General features: G+C 48.3%; 1 protein-coding gene across 1 annotated transcript in view; it reads right to left on the reverse strand.

Moving 5' to 3' along the window:
• Nucleotides 1–24,519, reverse strand: part of LOC144771940 (protocadherin-15-like) — a 295,105-nt gene that overhangs the window by 58,521 nt on the left and 212,065 nt on the right. Inside the window, exon 11 of the mRNA XM_078656173.1 lies at nt 13,024–13,224. Within this exon, the coding sequence (XP_078512299.1) occupies nt 13,024–13,224 (201 nt within the window). The remainder of the gene's footprint in view (nt 1–13,023; nt 13,225–24,519) is intronic.

Genomic DNA, 24,519 nt, shown 5'->3' on the forward strand with positions numbered 1-24,519 from the left:
CCCCCCAAACCCCCCCCCCCCTGCCCAGCTCCAGCCATACTTTCGGCTCGACAGGGGTCTGAGGCTTGTGGCCTGTTCCGGGGGTCCCCACCCGAAGAGTGGACAGACATGGGGAAAAGAGACGTGGTCCCTAAAACCACGAAACAAAGCCCCATGGACAACTTTGCGGCGCCAAGATACACGGTGGAGCACCACTCGGTGGCACCCGGAGCGCGGACAGACACGGCGCTGTTGATGGAGGCCATTCAAGCATCCAGAACGGACATACAAGAGTCCCGGGCGGCCCTGGAGGTGAAGATCGGGGAAGTGGGCTCCGAGGTTACACTGCTACGGCAAGACTTCCGGAAACTGTCCGATAGGGTGACGGAGACTGAAACGCGGATAAGCGACAATGATGCATCGATATCCGCCTTGAAGAAAGATATGGCGGAGCTACAGGCCTCGCACCGCCAGCTGCTGTGGAAGGTGGATGATGCGGAAAATAGATCGCGATGCAACAACCTGCGCTTCGTGGGATTTAGAGAAGGAATTGAGGGGACCAACATGGCATCATTCCTCCACGCTTGGTTGAAGACCACCTTCCCGACAGCACAGTTCTCCCCGTGTTTTATCATTGAAAGAGCGCACAGGGCCCTCCTGGCGAAACCTCCGGAAGGGGCGAGGCCGAGGCCGGTCATAGCGCGCTTCTTGAACTTTGCGGACAGAGATCTGATCTTGAGAGAAGCCAGAAAAATGGGAGAGATACGTTCGGAGAATACGACCATAATGATCTTCCCGGACTACAGCCAGGAAGTTTCGAAACAGTGTCGATCGTTTGACTCAGTAAAGGCAAAGCTGAGGACCTTGGACATCCAATACATGCTCCTTTTCCCCGCTAAGCTCAAGGTACTCTACAAAGATAAGTCCATCTTTTTCTCGCACCCGGAAGACGCGTGGCAGTGGCTCGAGGAACGCCCTGTACTGAATAGCAGAGAAGCCGTGGGGCGAGAAGCACTGGAGAGATCACTGCGGGAAAGGGCACGATGGGAGATGCCGAAACCACAGAGACGGAAATCACGAAGGGTGAGGAAGCTGACACCGGCGACACCGTACCAGGCCCATGGCACGGGTGACAAGAGGGGTGGTAGATCAACATCACCTGGAAATAACTCAGTGGCAGGCTCCAGGTTCAGTTGCCTGCGCAATGGAATCCGTTCAGAAGGAGATGAAGAGGAAGAATCGGAGGGCCGCGCATCTGGAAGAGAGGAGGAGGTGGAGGTGGGAGACTCGGTCCACCCACTAGTCAAGGAAATTCATCACTTGGAGCAGGACTCCTCGGGCAGTCCGGCGCACCCGTAATGGACACACAAGACTCACACTCATGAAAGATGGTGCTCTGGGACTTGGGAGATGGCAGCTCGACATACGAGAGCACGCAAGTTGACACGCCCTTCTATGTTCTTTAAGTTTCTCTTACTGTTTTTGGGTTTGTGAAGGGAGGGATGTGTGGGAGGGCGACAGGCCTTCGCCTACGGATAGTTTGGTCCTATGTTAGGATGCAACTGGAAGGGGAGGGAGACGGGGAGGTGGGTGGGTGGGGTGGTAGGTTTTCGAACTCTCTCAAGTTGGGGAACTAGAGGGTCAAGGGGGAGAGGTGGGCCACTTTCGCGAGATTCACGCAGCAGCGCACATTGAGCTCACGCACCACCTGCACATGCCAGGATGGACCATATGCAGTTACCTCGTAGTCCAATGGCAAGTACCGTAGCCGCACCAAGAGGAGTAGATAAGAGATTGAGCATCCTTACATGGAATGTCAACGGTTTGGGTTCTAAAATCAAAAGAGGCCTGGTGAACGCCTACATTAAAAGGGTAGACCCAGACTTTACCTGCCTGCAAGAAACGCACCTCAAGGGTACTATATGCGCCTTTCTCGCTAGGGGGAGACACAGGGTATTGGCACATGCGGGATACACATCTGACTCTAGAGGGGTGGCAGTCATCGCTAAAAAAGCCTCCCCATTTTGCATTACCCGCACCTGGCTGGACCCACAAGGAACTTACGCCAGAGTGCAGGGCACCTGGAACAGACGCACCTACACGCTTGTCTTGGTATATGCACCACCCAAACTGCAACCGCGTACACTCACGGCGCTCAACCGCATACTCTTAGAGACCTCTGATACAATACAAGTGGTGGGAGGAGACTTCAATGATGTTATGAACACCAGACACGACAGATCAGGAGACGGGACGAGAGGCGAGTACCAGACAACACTCTGCAGCCAGATGTCAGCCATAGGACTTACAGACATTTGGAGGTGGCTTCACCCGACACTACAGGCATACTCATACTACTCCGGGGCACATAAGGTGTTCTCGCGCCTGGCCTACATTTTTATGTCCCGCCAATACCTGAGGGCAGATGATGTTGCAGAATATAGGGCCAGGGGCATATCGGACCACTCGCCACTGTATGTAAGAGTAGGACGAGACCAGATTAGGCACGCGGGGGCTTGGCGCCTGGCGGCTTGGGATTTACAAAACGCGACTCTACTTAGAGGTATACGGGCTGACATTAGGGTGTATCTAGCTGAAAACGAGGGCACGGTAGACTCAAGGGTTACTCTGTGGGACGCCCTGAAGCCGGTCCTTCGGGACAGGATAAATTCTAGGTTGGGTGAAGAAAGACGTAGACTCCAGGCTGAGGTGACCGTCCTAGAACAGGCGATCCTAGAAAGGGAAAGGGAATATCTGGCCCAAAAACACGACGAGACCCTCAGAAAGCTGCTGGATGTCCAGAAACAGTACAGGGAACTGGTAAACGAAGAAGCGAAGACCCAGGCCCTTGCCACCCTCCACAGGCTATACGATGTAGGGGACAAGTTGGGGAAGCTCCTGGCGTGGCTCAGCAGGAAAGAAAGGGCGGCGAGATGGATTGATAGTGTAAAAGCCGGGAATGGCGTTCCTGTCAACACTGATAGGGAGATAGCCAAAACTTTTGCCACGCATTTTGAGGCATTCTATGCGGCGCGAGACCTTGCTACGCAGGAGGAGGCGCTACAATATTTAGGTGCAACAGTCCTGCCGACCCTCCCCCCCGAGTCCATGGAGGCCCTAGAGGCGGCCATAACGGTGGATGACATCACCGAGGCCATTGCCAGATTGAGACCTGGCAAAACCCCGGGTCCCAATGGCTTCCCGGCAGAGCTCTTTAAGCGGGCTGCGGACCTACTGTCGCGACACCTTGGGGGACTCTTTACAGGTGCCTTTGAGGAGGGTGAGCTGCCCCCTGACCTGGCTAGGGCTATGATTGTCCCGATCTATAAAGAGGGCATACCACGTGAGGATTGCGCCTCATACCGACCCATCTCCCTACTGAATACGGAGGTAAAGCTGTTGGCCACCATCCTGGCAGCTCGACTGCGAACAGTTATTACGGATCTGGTGCATCTAGATCAGTCGGGCTTCTTGCCAGACAGGGCCACTAAATTGAACCTTAGAAGGACCCATAACTGGTTGCAGGAGGAACGAGACCGCGCTGATCCTCACTGGTTCCTCTGCCTAGACGCCGAAAAGGCGTTCGATGCAGTGCACTGGCCCTTCCTCTTTGCAGTTCTATGTAAGTTCGGTTTCGGGCCCAATTTCATTCGGTGGATACGGCTCCTCTACACTGCCCCGATGGCCAGGGTACGGGTGAACGGGACTCTATCCCGAGAGTTTCAGATCCAGAGAGGGACTCGGCAGGGATGCCCCCTGTCTCCCCTCTTGTTCACGCTTACAATAGAGGTGCTCGCCGCCAGGGTCCGACAGAACAATGACATTCGCGGGTTTACAAGCAGTGCCGCTGACTCGATGCCTGAAAAAATCTTGCTCTACGTAGACGATGTTTTACTCCACATAACGGAACCAGAAACCGCGATCCCAGAGCTCTTCCGAGAAATAGAACGGTATGGCAAGATGGCCGGACACAAAATAAACTGGGACAAATCAGTACTTTACGACCCTAGGGGTTGCAATCGATGGGGGAGTTTACCAGAAGACCTACTGACAACTACCGAGGGCTTCCAGTACCTCGGGATATTCATTATCGTGAGCGAGGCCCTCTCCTTTAGTAGGAATGTAGAGAGGATCATATTTAATGCAGTGGCGGATATGAACCGGTGGAGACAGCTCCCGCTGACTCTCCTAGGTAGGGCGGCCATGTATAAAATGGTCGCATTGCCGAAATTCCTATATGCTCTGCAAAATGAATACTACCCGATACAGGCATCGGTCTTCCGCAGGATCCATGCAGACCTGCAATCCTTCCTCTGGTTAGGCAAGCATGCCAGGGTGGCTTTGTCCACTCTCCAGAGACATCAATACAGTGGTGGGATCTCACTTCCTAATCTAGAGGCCTACTACTGGGCAGAACACCTAACGCCAATAAATGACTGGCTCCATGCCCCAGCGGATCACCCGACATACGCACTAGAAAGAGCGACAATGTCGGCCAAAAATCTGCTATGTTTCCTCTATGGCACTCCTGGATGGACCTCCCTCCTCCCGGCCATGTCAGTGACACTGTCCGCGTGGACGAAGGCTAACCGTCGCATGGGATGGGATAAGCCCACACGACAGACACCACTGTGGCATTGCCAGTGGTTGGCGGAACTCCACAAACTAAGAGGTTTCCAAAGGTGGGACGATATTAGCATTTCTACTATAGGGGATGTAATTGCCAAGGGGGAGTTCAAATCGTTTCAGATCCTTAAGTCAGACTTCGGGCTTCACGACACACAACACTTTAAATATATACAACTTCGGCACGCCTGGAAGGCCCAAAATATCGCGCTCGTAGATATTCCTGAATATGCTCCTCTGGAGGGAAGGCTCCTACAGGAGCAGATGCCGGGAAAGGCAGTCTCCCTGACATATAAAACGTTAACTAACCATATGCTGGGGGATCTGGCAAAGCTCAGGGCCACTTGGGAGGCGGAGGTGGGAGAGATGGAGGACTTGGACTGGGACACAGTACTGATGCATCCCCGGGAGGTGGCTATCAAATCCCGACTGCGACTGATTCAGTTGAATATACTCCAGAGAACCTACTATGACAGACAGCGACTATGCAGAATGGGGAAAGTAGAGGACCCAAGTTGCCTTAGATGCCCTCAAGAAATTGGGGATTTCTACCACACGATATGGTCTTGCAGTGTCATACAAACATATTGGACCCAGGTGTTCAAAGAATTGGAGGAGGTCCTAGAGACCCCGATCCCACAAGAGCCCAAACTAGCTTTATTGGGCATGACCAACGAGGTAGACCTGACACGTCCCCTTCTTATATTTCTGGTCCTAGCATTGGTAGTGGCAAAAAGGGACATTGCAAAGCACTGGGGAGCGCCAGACCCCCCCGACCTGGAAGAATGGAGAAGGGGGCTTGATATCTACATGGCAGCCGAAAGGGTAACCTATAAGGCATGGGGATGTCCCAAACAATTCCGCAGAGTTTGGTCTAAGTGGAGACGATACCGGGGGCTGGATGGGGGGATGTGAAGGTGGGCTTCCCTGGATGAGTGTGAGACGGATGGCCAGGACTGATGGGACAATGGCACTGAGAAGTTGTTAATCAATACTGCACTTGTGGAATGTCGTAAGATGCCTCCGAGTTGTGCCGCAGATCTAGAAGTGACATATCTGGCACGGGCAGGGGGGATGTGGGTGGGAAGGTGTGGCTGCTGCTGAGTTTTTCTGTATATAATCTGATGGAAGCAAATACCTGTGTTTTTTATTGTTCTTGGGGGGGGGGGGGGGGGGGAGTTTTTCAGCAAAAGAAAAAACGGCAGAGGTTCAGAATGGCCCTTGAAATGCTTAGAACTATATACTGGTCTACACCAAAAGCGCTCGATTGAAAGTTGCCGCCCGACCTCCGGGGTGTGGGCTAAATGGCCGTGTATCCAATTGCTATTGGTGAGAGGCGCTAGTTGTGGCTATTGGGAGTGCCTAAGTATTTGTTACTTGATCACTGTGAGTCTGCAATAAAAATAAATAAAAAAAAAAAAAGAATACCCTAGGAAAGAGCTAACCCCATTACCTGATGGGAAAGAATAAAGGACCCCGTTGTGGTCACGGGTTGGACACCCCACGAGGGATGTCAGACCGCTGTGCTGTGTGTTGAAGGTTCAGCAGGCCTAGACCTTAGTGTCTTGTGTCGGTGTGGAAGAGACTCGTCTCCTTCACTAGTGAAGGTGCAGTTCTTTTATACCAAAAAGGTAGCCTCAGGGGCTCTACCACAGTCAATATGTTGTGAGTATGAATATGTAAATGAGCCTAAATCAATCATTGTGATTACGCAAAGTAGCCTGGTCGCCCTAGGATGAAAGACAGCGATTACTTTTGTACAGAGTATGATAATCCTGTTATGTACGTCATCTGCAGGGGATTTTACTAAGAATCCTCATGCATAATAAATTAGGCTAGTTTAAAGGAAACCAACTGACATTTTATTCAGCACATAACTGGGTAAAAGGTCAGTGCTAAAACCGTTATGCAGAGCAAGGTAGGAAAAATGTAGGTAAAAGGTCACTTTGCTACCTAGGCCTAGTTTAGGGAACATAACACTAGGGGGTTCGCTGCTAGGAGGTACCTCTTGTACCTCCATGTTCTCGGTGTTTCTTCCTCCCAGAATTCCTAGGGGCGAAAGTGTATTTGTCCCAATGGTCTCTTACCAACCAATCAATTCCTGATGTAATTGCCTGGGAATTTCTGTATAAAAGGAGATGAGAACTGCCTTGCCTTTGCATTGCAACGCTTTGTCAGTCTTGTTAAGGGTTTCTACTCTTCCTATTGTGTTCCTGAGTCCAGGTTCCTGTCCTACTATTCTGCTAGTATCCGTCCTGCTCCTGTCTCCACTACCAAGTGTATTCCAGTTGCTGTCTCCAGCGATTTCCACCTTCTGGAGGATTTTTGCCAAGTTGGCTCTTTCCTCCAAATGTGCTTTTTCTGGAAAGCACTATCCACTTAGGCGCTTTCTGGTGTCAGCGGCATAGTAGCTACCAGAAGGGGTCACCCATACCTCTAGGTAGACCAAGGCGGTGAAGTCCTGCTCAGTCCACTCTCATCGAACTGAAGGGTCCTTAGACAGGTATAGTTCCCCTGAGCCTGACAAAAAATAACAAATATTTACAAAATGACAGTTGGCAAAACAATATACAAAGCCTCCTACGAGGGCCTAACAAGGATTCATTCTCACAGTGCAAATCTTCTGTCCCTAGTGTTTGTTTAGAGGGTTTAAGCAACACCAACACCCTTGCTGACTATGATAATGTGTGAGTTTCCTTGTGACAAAGTTCCTGTCTAGAGGCTTAAACACAGTGCAAGAACAAACGAACCTCGAAGGTCTATTGGGAAAAGTTATTGTCAGATGCCATACGTTTGATATGTTTTTATGATAAGTTAAAACAAAGCCAGTAGGGCTGACTTGCTTGACTAGCTGAATTGTGAAAAACATTTAAAGTAGGATTTACTTAGACAAGTTTTTGAACACATTTGTTTGGGCAACTCTGGTAGAAATGGAGTATGCTTGGCTGGCCGAGCAGTGGAGACAAACGGGTATTGGAACAACCTGTATCCCCTGTAATGGCAGGATGGATGATGCCTTTTGTGGTTCTTTCTTTCCAGAGGTAGAGGGATCACAGCAGTCTGAAGAGGGGGCCAGAAGTCTTCATCAGAGATTTATTCTGGTGGAGTCCTGCTCTAGCAAGACCCACTCTAGGGGGAAAGGATAGCATGCAACTTTCACAGTAAGCACACAATCTCACAAGATGCTAAGGTCTTACAAATGCTAAAGGGCTCCATTTAGAATTCTCAGGTTGCCCAGTCTAGGACCAAACCCCAGTTCTGATTGGTTCTCTAAGGAGGCATTTGAGATGATAACCAGAGAAATAGAAATTGGAGAAGAAAAAAAGCTATCACCCATGAGTACACCTCGGTTACTGACTTTTGAGCAATGTCTTCTTGGTCTCGAAGAAGGATTCAATGGACTTGGGATCCATCATGAATTTACAAGAGCTGAACCAATGGCTTGCATACCGGCTTTTCAAAATGTAGGGATTAATCTCCTCTTAGATATTCTATGACTGAAAAACTGTACGACATGACTAGATTTAAGGACACTTGCTTAATGGTATCCATTTGGGAACCACATCCAATGTTTCTCATATTCCAATGGAATGTACAGATTGTGTAAATTTCCAGCCTGCTATCAGATTGGTGCTTTACGGAACTACTCAAGCCAGTGGTGGCGTACTTTGAGGCCCAGGGGAATTCTGATCATTGTGTACCTGGACGATAGGATCTTTATGGCCCAACATTAATCTGCACTACCGGGACACATCTTAGGGGTGATTTCTATGCTACAGGAGCTGGTATTTGTCATAGATCGGGACAAACTAATTATGGATTCACTAACAAGCTAGCTTTTTTTGGTTTCACAGTGGATTCTGTCCATGCGGTCTTAAAATTGCTTATGAAGATAAAAATCTATAAAACATCCGAACAATAAAAAAGAGATTCAGAAAGTTACAGCAGAGCTAAAAATAATCCTTCTAGGGTTTAACAGAGGGGTAGGCTGAGTCAGGTTAGATATGAGTGATCTTCCCAGGCCCACTGCATTATCGGCCCGTGTAGCGAATGAAAATTCTTCATCTTTATCATGGCTTATTATATAATGATTGAATGCCATGGTCAGAAGAAGCCAGGACAGAACTAGCTGGGTGGTTGGCACATGAAGACCTGGAATGGACAGGATATTTTTGACACAATATCGGATATGATAACAGAATTGGACACAAGCAGTTCTTGAAGGGGTGCTGCTGTGACGAGTTATTGATGGTGGGGATTGTGGATGCAGTAGAAGTTAAAGCTCCACATGAAATATTTGGGCTTTCAGCAGGATCATTTGCAATAAGGAATTGTATCAGAGAGTGTGCAAAGCCTGGACCTCTTCCGTATGGACAACATTGTTGCATTCTAGTATGTCAACAGACTTGGAGAGTGAAATTGAAAGCGTTAGTCAAGTTGGCAAAACGTTGTGGTCTTTTTACCTGGGCTATCAAATATTAGTAGTGGCAGAATAGCTTCCAGTTCTGCCCAACAAGCTAGTAAACTGTAATTTTCACCATGCAGTCGAACCGCAGCTACTGGAAGTTAGAGCTGTCATTTGTACGGACTCTACAGGGTTGTTGTGGCAAATGCCACATAGATCTGCAGCTGGAAATAAAATCCCGGAGTCATGGTGACCAACACCTTCGTACATTATCTGCTTCTGAATGAAGTCTTCCCATCATTCAGGATGATTCCAAGGACAGCAGCTTCCGTCAGGAGGCAGACAGCAGATGTCATTTTGATTACACCTTTCTGTAAGCTTCAAAGATTGTACCCAAATCTTCTGAAATTGTGCTGTTGAACCTCCGATGTTGCTTCTGCTAGTATTCACACTTCTGCAGAACCCGGAAGAGGAGACTCATCTCCTGATAGTGGAGGGTCTCCTAAGTCTGGTGGCATGACATATTTTCAGGAAAGACAGACCATCAAAAGGCATTAGGAGCACGCTGAAGATTTTATCAGAGAGTCATTGACACCAAGCACATTCAAATCTTACAGATCTGCATAGGCTAGATGGTCTTGTACTTTAAAGACCATCCCTCTTCCGTCGGCTGTAGGACATGTTCTGAATTTTATTTTGAAGCTAATATTGCGGGGATTCTGCTCATACACAGAACTATGCACAAGAAAACAGGACCTCAGTAAATAGGGGTGTACCTCCTACCACATTAAATCCCAACCGACTAGCAATAGTGTCTCATTTGGTCTCCTACAAATATCAAGAAGCTACGAATGTTTAGACAACCCAGAACACAAGCATTCCCGACTCACCTCAGAGTTGCGGGACCAAGACAATCTTTTGCTCTCTCGTACTTGTCCACAATAAGAATAATCAGAGTCACTAAATAAGTTCAAAAATGTTTATTTTGACTATAGTGATTCATGAAACAGTATGTGAACCACGGCTAGCAGCAAAATGCATAAAGATAGTATCATCGGCATTGTTACAATACCATAGAATACAAAAGGAGTTGTCATTTTATAAAGAGTGTGAAAAAGGCAAAACAACTAAGCCTAATCACCCTCCCCTTAGCAGTAAGAAGTTATTTTATATAACAGAAGATCTCTTGGCGTTGTTAGCAGACCCCCTACCTGAAAGCCTAAATGCAAAGGTTTACATCATAGGAACAGCAGAGCTCAGCTCCATGGAACGGCTTTCTTCGAGTGTGTCTCAAAAACATGCAACAATGCTATATCCAAGCACAATTCTTCCATTTTGACATTGTTGATTGACCTTGCACATTATGTTCAGACAGAATTGAAGGGAAAGATGAGAACGTGAAAAACAATCTGTTATCATGTACGGGCCAGAGGCAAAGTATAGCGAAAACAAACTCTAGCAGATGCGTGCGCAAAAGCAGCAGCATAGGGCAAGCAAACTCATGCTAACTTAGCAATATTGATAATGTATCGTCCTAAGAACCACATAACCCCATATAACACTAACACAGTAAAACTGAAGAAACAGAACAGTAAATTCTTACTTGACTGACATTTTGGTGGGCCATTGCAATGTGGATGGTGCTCCAATAGGGGAACATTCATCTGGTCTGTGGGCTGATGAGTGTGATACTGTAAGTTCCTCTTCAGCCATGTTATGATTTACTCTGGGGTGTGAACCAGGTGTTAGAACTCCTCACAGTCAATTAGGGAGCTTTCTTGAATGCCATAAATGCTCCTGTGAATTCTTTTTTATCGAAGGGTATCTGACATATGACCTCTAGACGTTGTAGGGTGATCCTTCTCTCCAGAGGGTGTTAAATGTTTTTATTTTGAGAAGAACAAAAGCAAATTCTATGAAGGCAAGACCGAAATTATGTGGGGTTCTATATTTAAGACAATATGAGCCGCAAGCAAAGACACTAAGACCTCATGGGTTAGGCAGCTACTTATTGCCATGAAACCTATTTATCAAAGGGTAGTTTCCCCCCGCTTAGGCCTTTTGCCTTAGGTGGTCTACACAGTAAGCAGGAATTAACACAGTTGTGTTTAGTGTCAATTCCGTTAGGGCTTCAGTGGCCTCGAATGGTTTCCGAGTTGGTACTCGGATATTATGAAAGCTGCAGATTGGTAGGCAGATTTAGTTTCCAAAGAGTTCTATTTTAACCTAGTTGAAGGGGTAGCTTCTGGTTCTGAATAAGCTTTGAAATAGGATAATAGAAGCTTCCGTGACTTGTCATGAAATGGTGATTTTATGAACAATGTTAAAGAAATTCTAGATTCTGTTACAGACACAGAGGGGAGTAATATACCCTATCTGCCGCGAGAGGTCAACGTATTGCTTCAAGTTTTTCGAATGGTACAAAACTAGACGTCAAATGGTATGAGAATGTTTCGTCTTTAATATTTAGTATTTAGATAGTGGTTGACTTAACAGTTAAAAGATGAACACAGACGTTGGACATCATTTCATCAAATTTGGTTCAAAGTTTTAGACTATAACACCTTTCTCAAAGAAAAGAGGAAGAAGTAGTCAAGATGGGGAATGTTATACGTCAGAAAGATTAAATTGGATGAATAAGTTGTTTATATTTATCACTTGACTCATGCGGGATGTAGTATTTTTAATATAAATTGTAAATGTGTTATTTCTTTGCTGCTGATGGGTAATAGAGTAAAGAGAGAGCACAATACTCACCTCTGTATCTTTAATAGAGACAATGATTTCTTTAACTTTCACAAAATCACCATTATTGGCTTGTTATCTTAACCAACATATGCCTACTCTGTTGAGCATTAGCTTCCTCAAAATCCAAAACAAAGACTATTTTCTCAGTGGAAGCACACACCTTCTGCCCAATCAAAAGCTTGTTGATAGGAAGATCACCAGATGGATGGAGTATAGCTTCTTAACCCCTTCGACGCTCATGACGAGCTGGGCTCGTCATGAGGTAGCCTCCTCGCACGCTCATGACGAGCCCAGCTCGTCATGAATAATGGGTTTTTTAAAAAACGAGCACAGGGGCAGAATTTCGCTAGCGCTCATGTGGTTAAAGCTCTATTCCCGGTGATAATGCACAGTCTGCCTACAGCAGCGCTATTAAGCCAGACCCAAAAATGATGAAGCCCAAACTGCAGGTTGTTAATAAGGTGTCCAATGGACAGGTGCATCTGGCAATGCAAGTTCACTGCGATATTCTGAGAAAGCATTGTGTGTCTACAGGTGGCACACTAATAATTAGTTTGTTCCCAGTCACAAAGAGCGGGTTTGCAGAAGAGCAGACTAAACTATAATTACTCTTTCATCCTCAGGAGAAGGGCTCAGCAGCACAAATAACACTGCTGTAGCACCACAAGCTCCCTGATGCTGGTGTAGGTTACACAGTGGCCCTAAGCAACTATGACTGCACTTTTAGTTTTTTGAAAGTACCTAGAGTTTCTTTGGGAACAGACTCCGTAGCGTGATAGACCTTGCAGAGATGGGGGTGATCTGGTTTGATAAGGATTTACCATCACTTTGAAGACGGGTCTGGTCCTGACAGTTTGGATTGCAAATGTACACACACACACACTCATGTAGGTACACAGACACACACACACACGCAGGATTATCATCCAATCTTCACACGGATCTATCTGCATGCTAATATCATACCACACGCGGACTGTTCTTCGAGGTCGGGATACAGTTATCGATTTGAAGGGCAAGGAACTGAGGCAACTTTACTAACATAACACAAAACGTCCTCTAGAAGGAATCAATTAAATGAGGTTAGGAAGAAGGGGTGCAGGAGATGAAAGGAAGCAGAAGGACTGTTTGACAGACGTACAGGAAGGCAGGATCATTTGGATGAGATAACCAATGACACGGGATGCTAAGGAGGAGTTCCCACTCATGCGCAGTGTCCACACCACTGTGAACCTCGTGGTGTGTTTTGTACTCCACGTACTTACATTGTTAAAATCTGCATCGGAGGCGTTCAGGCACAGCACCCGCCCGCTGTAGGTGGTCACCAGCGCTGCCAGGCTCTGGTCCTCCTGGATGTAGCCATGGTAACGGGATGCGCTGAACCGCGGAGGATGCCTGTTGGCTGCCAGGACCTTGATGAAGACGTCTGTGATGGAGTACTTCCTCATGTCGTTCACCTGAGAAGCCTAGCAGCACACAGTCACATGGTAGAGACACATATAGATAAACCACAACAGAGGACTGCATAATAATCATTTGTACTTGTTAGCCCCATTGCGGACCCAGTGAAGATGTGAGTGAGATGTCAGCCTTTTATCTCTCCCAGGGAAGAAGAGGCTAGTTGTGTGTCTTGAACATGGTTCTGGGATGGATAAGAACAAATATCAACATTTTATCTTTTCAAATAAAATAACATGTGGCCTTATTATGATAATTTTATCCTCGCAGTAAATAAAACAATATATTACCACTATCAATAATCCATTCTTCTCATACAGTTCAATTAAATGTCAAGTGTCCTTCTTTCGTCTAAGACCAGATCAGCGGGCATTGCAGTGAGGTCTAGTGTAATGGACGTCGCTGGCAAGGCCTTACTAAAAGGTCACGGCTAGGACGTGGAGCACCCTGGGTACAGCTATACTCACGCCCAGTGGGCATCATCCGGGGCACTTCTAAAGGTCATACCCAGCAAAAAGGGACTTGATTGTAGGTCCTGCTCCTAGAGCATTGTCCGTGCCAGGGCTAGCACCCAGTACACATTTGGCATATATGGATTGTGGCTGTGGAGCAGAGGTAAAAGGCCAGACCCTGCCCCTAGACCCTTCTCTCCAGGGCCAAAGCAGGCTGTACTCCTAGCGCAACAAACCAGACTAGGTAGGGGAGGGCCTGAGGGGAGAAGTATTTAAAGACTTAAAGCGCGCCTTCCCCCAGCCAGCCATCCTGACTCAATTCTGCATTTAAGGTGCAAATAAAATGTCAAGGATAGACTGAATAAGTATACAGATGTGTGTCCTTTTTACTATAGATGTAATCTGTGAGTTTCTGCAATATTTCATTTGTATGTATGGAAAGGTGCTTTGACGCTGGAACCAGTGCATACTCCGGGTGTGAGTTAAAGTTGAGTGGGTAAGGCGAAGGAAGGAGGTAAGGTTAAGGACTCTGATTCTGAGTGCTCTGTACTTCCAGTGGCAGTGATTGATTTTAGGTGCCCTGATTGCACCTAGTCTTGTTGTGGACTTAAAACTTGTCCTGTCTTTGTCTTCCTCTGGTAAACGCCCAGGGGCAACGGGGGATGGGGGAGTGCCTAGTTCAAAAGGGCTGGAGTGCCTCCAGGTCCCGCTCCCGGTCCAGCTCCCAGAGTGACTCTGGTGAGATGGCTTTGTAATCATGAATACCTCTGGTGATCACTTTGCCTTCATTCACTTAAGGGTTGCTCTCTCAATCTGTTGCTACTCCAGTTCGAGGGGCAGATCTCTTTGTCAGCAGCTTAATCCCCCTGTTTTGGCCTTGGTGTTGTTCTGTGCTTTGGATCCTGCCAAACTAGGCGGAGGTCGGGTGCCTTTTTTTTCGTGCCGGCGAGCACTTGAAAGAGGTCCGAGAGACACGTAGTATTGCCGCTAACAGCAATTATTTTCTTACTTTTGGTCCAGCCGCACCTCCGGTTCAGCTGGGAGACAGGATAACGGTGCTTCTGATAGATACATCCACCAGTGGATTCCTCACCTTGTGAATATCCCCTTGCGTAAGCAACAATCGGAAATTCTTTTTGTAGCTTTGCGCCGACGTGGACGACGTCACAGATGCACGACACCGCGCGAGACTCCGCTGACGTCACCAACACGATAATAGGCCCACGCCGGCGTGATGACATCAGTTCCCTTTTTTCCGCGTCATCGACGCTAACGGTTTTCAAGGGATCGTCTGTAGCTGTATAGTAACTTTGTTACTTTGTGTTTCTACTGGTGTTTTCTTTGTCTTCTGTCGTGATGACTTCGAAGAAGACTGGATTTAAAGCGTGCGGAGAATGTGGCAAGACGATGTCTATCACTGATCCACACGAGTGCTGCGTTTGGTGCTTGAGCTCCGATCATGACGTCGAAGATTGTCCTTCTTGTAAAAAGATGACTCCGTAGTCGCTCCGGGAGAAGGAGACGAAACTCCTCGTAGCGAAGTTGAAAAGCAAAAAGGATAAAAAGAGTTCGAGGTCACGAACTCGGCGTTCGAGGTCGAGGTCTCGTTCGAGGTCGCACTCGGATTCGTCTTCGGCGCATGCTTCGAGGTCTTCGAGGAAGAAACATAAGAAGAGGAGTCATGAATCTCGCCATCATTCTGAGAAAGACTCGAGTTTAAGGCCAAAGTCACAGGTGAAGTTACTTCAAAAGTACAGGTCTCGGAGGGTGAGGCTTCGCGTGCGGATTCGCCTGTGTCACCGAAGCAGTTGCCGAATCCTTCTCCGAATCTATCCCATCCTTCTGGTCAAGAAGATGAAGATGAAGGTGAAGGTGATGTGGAAGAAGAAGGAGAGGGCGAGGCTTCGTTCCCTGCGGGTTTCGTCGACCCCGGTGCACCAGCCTGAGGTGGAGGCCGAAGTCGAGAAGACTCCGCTGCCTCAAGAGCAACCTGGGGGCTTTTATCCAGCCTTTCCGGCTCCAGGTCAGGATCCTACTCAGTTTCTGAATGCCATGTTTGGAGTTTACTCCAGGGCTATGTACCCCTCTGGTGCACCGGTTGGTCCCACGGGTCCATTGGCATTTAATCTGGGTGTCCCCCAGGCTTATGCTCCTGCGCCTTTTATGCCTTTCATGCCGGCTCCAGCTCCGCATTGGCATTTTCGTCTGTAGCTGTATAGTAACTTTGTTACTTTGTGTTTCTACTGGTGTTTTCTTTGTCTTCTGTCATGATGACTTCGAAGAAGACTGGATTTAAAGCGTGCGGAGAATGTGGCAAGACGATGTCTATCACTGATCCACACGAGTGCTGCGTTTGGTGCTTGAGCTCCGATCATGACGTCGAAGATTGTCCTTCTTGTAAAAAGATGACTCCGTAGTCGCTCCGGGAGAGGGAGACGAAACTCCTCGTAGCGAAGTTGAAAAGCAAAAAGGATAAAAAGAGTTCGAGGTCACGAACTCGGCGTTCGAGGTCGAGGTCTCGTTCGAGGTCGCACTCGGATTCGTCTTCGGCGCATGCTTCGAGGTCTTCGAGGAAGAAACATAAGAAGAGGAGTCATGAATCTCGCCATCATTCTGAGAAAGACTCGAGTTTAAGGCCAAAGTCACAGGTGAAGTTACTTCAAAAGTACAGGTCTCGGAGGGTGAGGCTTCGCGTGCGGATTCGCCTGTGTCACCGAAGCAGTTGCCGAATCCTTCTCCGAATCTATCCCATCCTTCTGGTCAAGAAGATGAAGATGAAGGTGAAGGTGATGTGGAAGAAGAAGGAGAGGGCGAGGCTTCGTTCCCTGCGGGTTCGTCGACCCCGGTGCACCAGCCTGAGGTGGAGGCCGAAGTCGAGAAGACTCCGCTGCCTCAAGAGCAACCTGGGGGCTTTTATCCAGCCTTTCCGGCTCCAGGTCAGGATCCTACTCAGTTTCTGAATGCCATGTTTGGAGTTTACTCCAGGGCTATGTACCCCTCTGGTGCACCGGTTGGTCCCACGGGTCCATTGGCATTTAATCTGGGTGTCCCCCAGGCTTATGCTCCTGCGCCTTTTATGCCTTTCATGCCGGCTCCAGCTCCGCATTGGCATTTTACGGCGCCGCCGAAGCATTCGACGCCGAAGCCTCCGACTCCGAATCTATGGACGACGAATCCATTAATGCCGATACCCTCGACGCCGATGCCGAATCCAGTTCGTCCTCGGGTTAAGCTGCCTCTTCCAACTTCGAGTTCGGCGTCGGCTCCGGTGGAGTCGGTCCCGGATCCGTCGACTTTGTTTATGAAGGAGAGGTCGAGGCGTGAGGCACAGAGGCTTCTGGAAGAGGAGAGGTATTGTGATGAAAATTTGGAGGAAGGTGAACTGCAGGATTCGGAGGATCCTTTTGGTGACCTGAAAGAGGCTAGTGGTCTTGAGCTGTCTCCTGAGTGGGATTTGGCTTCTGTATCTGACGTACCTTCCAAGGATGTAACACCTTATCACGTTGTTATTAAGAAGGCTGCAGACTTGTTGAATATTACTCTGCCTACTGCTGAATACAAGTCTAACATTCTAACTGAGGTCCTTCACTCGCCTTCCTCCGTTATTGAACCAATGCTCCCATTTAATGACGCCTTGGCTGAGCCTATTTATGAGGTGTGGAAAAAACCTCTGACAGCTCCTGCTGTTTCAAGGGCTGTTGCGAGAAGGTATAGAGTGGCACCTGGTGACCCGGACTTTTTGTCAACGCACCCCCTGCCAGAGAGTTTGGTTGTGCAGGCTCCCTGCTCAAAGAAGTCTACGGGTGCTTTTCCACAGGTTCCTGGGGAAAAGGAAACAAGGAAGCAAGACCAGGCGGCAAAGAAAATCTTTTCCTCAGCCAGCATGGCGCTAAAGTCTACAAATGCAACTTGCCTGATGGGTAGATACATCCATGCTTTGAGGGATTCCGTCAAACAATTGGTGCCTAAAATTCCTGAGAATGATAGAAAGGATTTTCAGGAGGTGATTTCTGACACTCAGGCTGCGGCAAGGCAGGTAATCCAGAGTGGGCTGGACATGGCTGATTCAGTGGCGAGAGTGATGGGCTCATCAGTGGCCACTAGGAGAGCTGCGTGGTTGAAATCTTCAGAATTTTCTGTGGATGTTCAGTCTGTTTTGAAGGATTTGCCCTTTGAAGGGTCAGGATTGTTTGGTAAGAAGGCTGACGCTGCTTTAGAGCGGTTTAAAGACAGCAGAGCGACAGCGAAGTCTTTGGGCCTTCAGACCAGGGGCTCTTTTGGGAAGCGATTCAGAGGATTTGGCAGATCTTCCTTTCGGGCCTATAAACAATCACAGCAGCAGCCGCAAAATACGCTGTATAAGTCGTACAGGGGCAGACAAAGAGCTCGTCCTAGAGGTCGCCAAGCCTCCTCCTCCTCCACTTCCCCTTCCCAGCCTTCTGCCAGCACAGCAAAGCAGCCCTAGATCTGCCATTCCGGATCATGTGGGTCCAGTGGGGGGGTCGGCTTACCCATTTTCTGCGAGATTGGGAATTGATTACATCAGATCATTGGGTTCTCAATCTCGTGAAGAATGGGTATGCTCTTCCCTTTTGGGATTTTCCCCCGATTTCCCTCCGTTCCAGGGTTATTGTTCGGAGGACCACCTGCTGCTCCTGCAGGACAAAGTCCTGGCACTGTTCAGACAGGGTGCGATAGAGGTGGTTCCGGAGCAGGAGAGGGGTCAGGGATGCTACTCCCAGTATTTTCTGATCCCCAAGAAGGGTGGCAGACTTCGTCCAATCCTGGATCTCAGGATCTTGAATCTTTACCTGAAGCAGGAGAAGTTCAAGATGCTCACCCTTGCACAGGTTCTTCAAGAGCTGCTGGAAGAAGACTGGATGGTGTCAATCGACTTGCAGGATGCGTACTTTCATATTCCCATCCTGAAGTCGCACAGGAAGTATCTCCATTTCACGGTTGGGTCGCAACACTACCAGTTTGCGGTCCTTCCGTTTGGTCTTACTACTGTACCTCGAGTCTTCACCAAGGTGATGGCTGTGGTGGCTGCACATCTCAGAAGATCGGGGATACCAGTATTCCCGTATCTGGACGATTGGCTGATCAAAGCAGAATCTCCAGAGATAGTGCTCCATCATCTGCAAGAGACAACTCAGTTGTTGCACAGGTTGGGTTTTTCGATAAATGTACCCAAATCTCACCTGGTGCCCTGCCAGCGTAACCTGTTCATTGGTGCGGTACTGGACACAACTGTATGTCGAGCATTCCCTCCTCCTCAAAGGATTCGCGACTTACAGGAAATGATTCCTTTATTTTACAGTGGAGCGGTCGTTCCAGTCCTGAAGGTCCTTCGTCTGCTCGGTGTGATGGCTTCTTGCATTCTGTTGGTCAGCCATGCACGCTGGCACATGAGGAAACTCCAGTGGTGCCTCCGCAGGCAGTGGTATCAGCACAGCGAAGATCTCAGGGAGTCAGTAAGCATCTCGAGAGAAACTGCAGCGCATCTGCATTGGTGGAGCGTGGAAGGCAATCTGTCACAAGGAAAGCCTTTTCAACTACCTCCATCGGTGGCCACAGTGATAACGGATGCATCCACTCTAGGGTGGGGTGCTCATCTGGGGGATCTGGAGATCAAGGGTCTTTGGTCTCCAGAGGAAAGGTTGCTTCACATCAACCTTCTAGAGTTGCGGGCTATACGTTTAGCGCTCAAGGCCTTCCTCCCTTCCCTCTGCGGTCAGTCAGTTCAAGTCCTGACGGACAACACGACCGCGATGTGGTATGTCAACAAGCAGGGAGGAGTGGGGTCACAGTGTCTCAGCAGGGAGGCTCTGCGTCTCTGGTCCTGGGTTCAGGACCATCAGATTTGTCTGATGGCAAATCATCTGGCCGGAATTCTGAACGTGCGTGCAGACAGTCTCAGTCGGCAGTTCTCATCCGACCACGAGTGGAGGCTTCATCCAGAGGTAGTTCGTCACGTCTTTCGGACGTGGGGGACTCCTCAGGTGGACCTGTTTGCCACTCGCGAGAATGCTCACTGCCCGTCATTCTGCAGTCTTCAGTTTCCGATGCAAGGAGCACTGGGGGACGCGTATCAGTTGAGTTGGGACTCTCAACTCCTTTACGTGTTTCCTCCCATACCCTTGATTCCTCGGGTTCTGAGGAAGATTCCTCAAGACCGGGCCCAAGTTATTTTGATCACCCCGGATTGGCCAAGAAGGGTGTGGTACACAGATCTTCTCCACCTCTCCTCGTGCCCTCCGCTCCATCTCCCTCACAGGGCAGATCTCCTCTCCCAGATGGAGGGGCAGGTTCTACACCCCCACCTTCAGACCTTACACCTTCATGCCTGGAGATTGAGCGGGGCAACCTGATTTCCTTTTCTCTCCCACACGATGTGGTGGATGTCATCTTATCGGCCAGGCGTGACTCCACCAAGTCCATTTATTCTTATAGATGGTCTAAATGTGTTGCTTGGTGTGGGGAGCAGTCCTTTGACCCTTTAAGGACTAGTTCGTCCAAATATACTTCAATTTGCACTTTCTTTGGCCCAGCTGGGTTTTGCGGTGGCAACTATCAAAGGTTATTTGTCGGCCTTATCGGCTTTCCTTTGTTTGCCGGACCAGCCCTCTTTGTTTAAACATCCTATTGTATTACGATTCATTAAGGGCCTTACCAATAAATTTCCTCCAACACCTTTTATTGTGCCTCAATGGGACTTGAACCTTGTTCTTACGTTTTTGATGGGTTCGCCTTTCGAACCTTTACACAAGTGTCCCTTGAGACTTTTGTCTTTTAAGACTATTTTCTAGTGGCAATTACCTCGGCAAGGAGGGTAAGTGAGCTTCAAGCTCTTAGTTCAAAGCCCCCATTTTTGTCCATTCATGCTGAAAGAATGGTTCTCAGGACCAGGGCTGCTTTTCTACCTAAGGTGGTGACTCCTTTCCATCTGGGGCAGTCCATTACCCTCCCTACCTTCTATCCTCCCCCTCACCCTTCCAAGGAGGAGGAGAGACTTCACTGCTTGGACCCTAAGAGGGCGGTGAGCTTTTACCTGGACAGGACAAGAGAGTTCAGGTTGGATGACCAGCTGTTTGTTGGATTTGCTGGCTGCAAGAAGGGGAAGGCGGTGCACAAGCGCACACTCTCGAGATTTTCCTCTGCATTAAGATCTGCTACGCCCTGGCGGGTAAGGAACCTCCAGAGGGTATAAGAGCTCACTCTACTAGAGCAAAGTCTTCTACATCTGCTTTGTCTAGGGGTGTACCTGTTGAAGATATTTGTAGAGCGGCGAATTGGGCCTCCCTCCACACTTTCGCGAAGCATTACTGCTTGGATATCGAGGTGAGGAGGGAGGGCCTCTTTGCGCGTTCTGTCCTCCAGGACTTTCTGGTATAGAAGAGTGGACACCCTCCTCCGGGAGTGGGGACTGCTGTGGGACTCTATTCACAAGGTGAGGAATCCACTGGCAGATGTATCTATCAGAAGAACAAGTTACTTACCTTCGGTAATGCTTTTTCTGGTAGATACAATATCTGCCTGTGGATTCCTCACTGACCCACCCGCCTCCCCGTTGTCCTCTCTTCTATGCCTGAGTTACTGTAATGTATATATTTTTCTTGTCAAAGGAAATGTTTATTGCAATTAGTTTTCCTGCATTGGTTTCACACTGTGTGTGTTATCTTAACATTTGTGTACTGTGTATACTGTGTATATATCTGCTGTCATCGGTCTGTCCATGTGCCTCGAAGGCATGGAAAAAAGGGCGGAACTGATGTCATCATGCCGGCGTGGGCCTATTATGGTGTCGGTGACGTCAGCGGAGTCGCGCGCGGTGTCGTGCCTCTGTGACGTCGTCCACGTCGGAGCGAAGCTACAAAAAGAATTTCCGATTGTTGCTGACGCAAGGGGATATTCACAAGGTGAGGAATCCACAGGCAGATATTGTATCTACCAGAAAAAGCGTTACCGAAGGTAAGTAACTTGTTCTTTTGTGACAGAGATCATTTTCTTACTTGTGGTTCAGCCCAACTGCGGCTGAGCGGGAAGACAGGATAACGGACTTAGACATGGGTGTAAAATCCCCTGCTCAATAGTTACTTGTCTAGTAGCAGTTTTGACTCTCCATAAAATTGTGCATATAGGGTTAAAATGCATGCTGCAAAGATCAGCTGCTTTGCACCTGTTTCAAAATGTTAGTTTCCCCATAAACAAATGGGTGTAATTTCTGGTATTTCGCAAGACGTACAAGTAGGGGTTATTCAGTGCGAGGAGGAGGCAGGAGAGAGCAGCCATTGCGAAGAGGAGGCAGCCGAGGCAGACACAGCAGGTAAGTGCCTTTTTAATTTCTTTAATAACTTTGGAAGGTTGGAGGGGCCGATAACTATGCTCCGCCACGGAGTCGTAGTTTTGCCTGAACTCCGCGTTCGCAGCGGAATGCGGAGTAGGCAAAACTCCGCAAACTCCGCTGGCGGAGCATAGTTACCCGCCCGGGGTTACTTACAAGAACATCCCAAGTTGTCTGCATGTAATACCGTCATAGAAACCCCAATATTCCCCCTACCTTCCCACCAGCTTGTGCACCTGGTTTAGAGCTACCTGCCCCCCAATACCCGTGATGTTTGTCCCCCCACCATAACCAACTCACACATCACCAACTGTAACTCAGGGAAACCTGTTGATCCTGCAAGACATTTCCCCACAGGAAGTCAGGTCTCACTTTCTGTAGCCATCTCGGCCATCCAGGCCCTTCCAGTCCATGTAGTTCTTGGAGTAATGCCATTCCTTGGGTTATATCATCTGCGGTCATTGGTGTGACCTCTGGCAGTTTCATTTCCTCTTATTCCTCATCTAAGGTCTCAGTGCTATTCCCGGATTTCCCCGAGTCTCCAGTCAGCAGTGACCACATGTTCCCATTCATCCATGGGAGACCCCGCTGCACCTCCTCCACCACTCTCGCTCTCTCCATTAGTACCTGGTCTTTCAAGGTGGATGGGGAGGCCTGTGCTTCGGTTAAAATGATTTTGTTGAAGAAAAGGGAGGTCAGGCTGTTGCACTTGGACTGTGCCAGAGAAGGCACCTGTACATTATTTCTGTACATTGTTTACGTACAATTTCAGGAAGGTAAATGGTACGCTGCATGTAGGTAGTATGATTGCCTTGCTGTTTTGTGTTTGAATACGTGGGGAATGTTCTCAATCTGCTTTTCAATGAGATTTGCATCTTGGTTATGTCATCAATGTACCAGTTAGATCTCCCTAAATCATATGTTTTGGGAGCTTGTTTGTTAATGAATATGGGAATAACTTGTGCCGTCATTATATAGTTCTAGTAGCAAAGAAGGGTGAGCAATATGTTCTATGAGCAGTTTTACTGAAAGGATAACATAGTCTGTGGCCTTTTTGCCGATGTGTTTTAAGGTCTCTCAAATTTACTACTACAGTTTATGGTTCCGCATGTTGAGGGCGAATAGATGTAAGCTATTCAAAAGGATTCTTCATCTTCTCATTCCACGCACCCACCAGAGACCTCTGCTCCACCCATCTGGCCTTGGCCACTGTCCCAAGTATCCGCAGGGCCCCGGCTGGAGGAAGATCCTCATCCTACCTTGCAGCAAAGAACTGGAACACCCTGGCTCTCGACCTTAGGCAATCACAGTCACTGCCGCAATTCAGGAAGGACCCCAAAACCTGGCTCCTTGACTGAACCACAGTGCCTTTGGAGAATCAGCAGCCCCCCCTATAAACTCTCCCTCAGCGTTTTGAGACCCTTACAGGTGAGTAGTCAAGCTTTACAAGTAACTTGATTGATTGATCTTCTACTTGCCGATCCTCCCCACTTGGACTTTCCCAGTACCCCTTACTTCCTGCCTCTTAGCTTGGGACCATCACTAGCCTTGGTGGCCACAGTGACAAAAGAATGTCCTTGAGAAAGCCTTTGTTGGTAGCGGAGAGGGGGCCGTGAGGTTGTCTTGTTATGCATAGCTTTAGCGCCCTACCATATGCAGGTAGGTTGAGAGAATCATGCAATGTTTTGGAGTGTGCCTTTGTGCCTGTGGGCTCACACAATAATTATCCCTGAGAGTCAGCCGGGTGTCCATTTCAGTTTCAAGTTATGATTTCCCTTTTTCAGTCCTTCCGCTCTCCCCACTGCCAGGACATGAAGTCGTTGATCCCACTGTTGCATAGATGCCCAAGTCTTGAGATATAACTTTTCACTAATAATAGAAAATCATAGCTCAGGAGTCAGAGCAGTTTTCCCAGTTTCGTATCTCTTAACTGTGATCACTGACGCACTAGATTTTACCATACTAGAATGTTTTTTTCCATCTCTTCAAAGTGCACAATTTATGCCCTTTGTTTTTCTAATTTACCTACTGGTTGTGATCAGCTAGGGATCATGAACAGCATTTTAGGTATTATTGTATTGACAGGATTCTCCGTGATCCTCTGTATTTTCATGTATTTTATAACCGCACAATTAACAGAAGTTGTAGGTAAACTGGGATGTGCGTGTTGCACCTCTACCTCCTGTGCGCGAGGCATTAACCATTCCACCACCAGCGCTTGCCTTTGTAAAAGTTCCAGACATCTGTTGGAATGTCAACCCACTGACTACAATGCACTTTTCCATGATAGCACACCTCTAGCTGAACTATTGACTAGCTGCAAAAGAGGATTGGAAAACCCTTGTGGAATAGGAAAAGTGGGACTTGTTCAACCTTCTTGCACTGGCTGTGATAGCCCGCATATGGCATGGACTGTGCAACTGACACCAACACCAAGAACCTGGGAGCTTGGGTGGCTCCTGTGGATGGTTTGGCAGCAGGTATTGGTGGGTTAGGGAGCCCAGCTA

The sequence above is a fragment of the Lissotriton helveticus genome, chromosome 1_1, assembly GCF_964261635.1.
Source record: "Lissotriton helveticus chromosome 1_1, aLisHel1.1, whole genome shotgun sequence".
Lineage (NCBI taxonomy): Eukaryota > Metazoa > Chordata > Amphibia > Caudata > Salamandridae > Lissotriton > Lissotriton helveticus.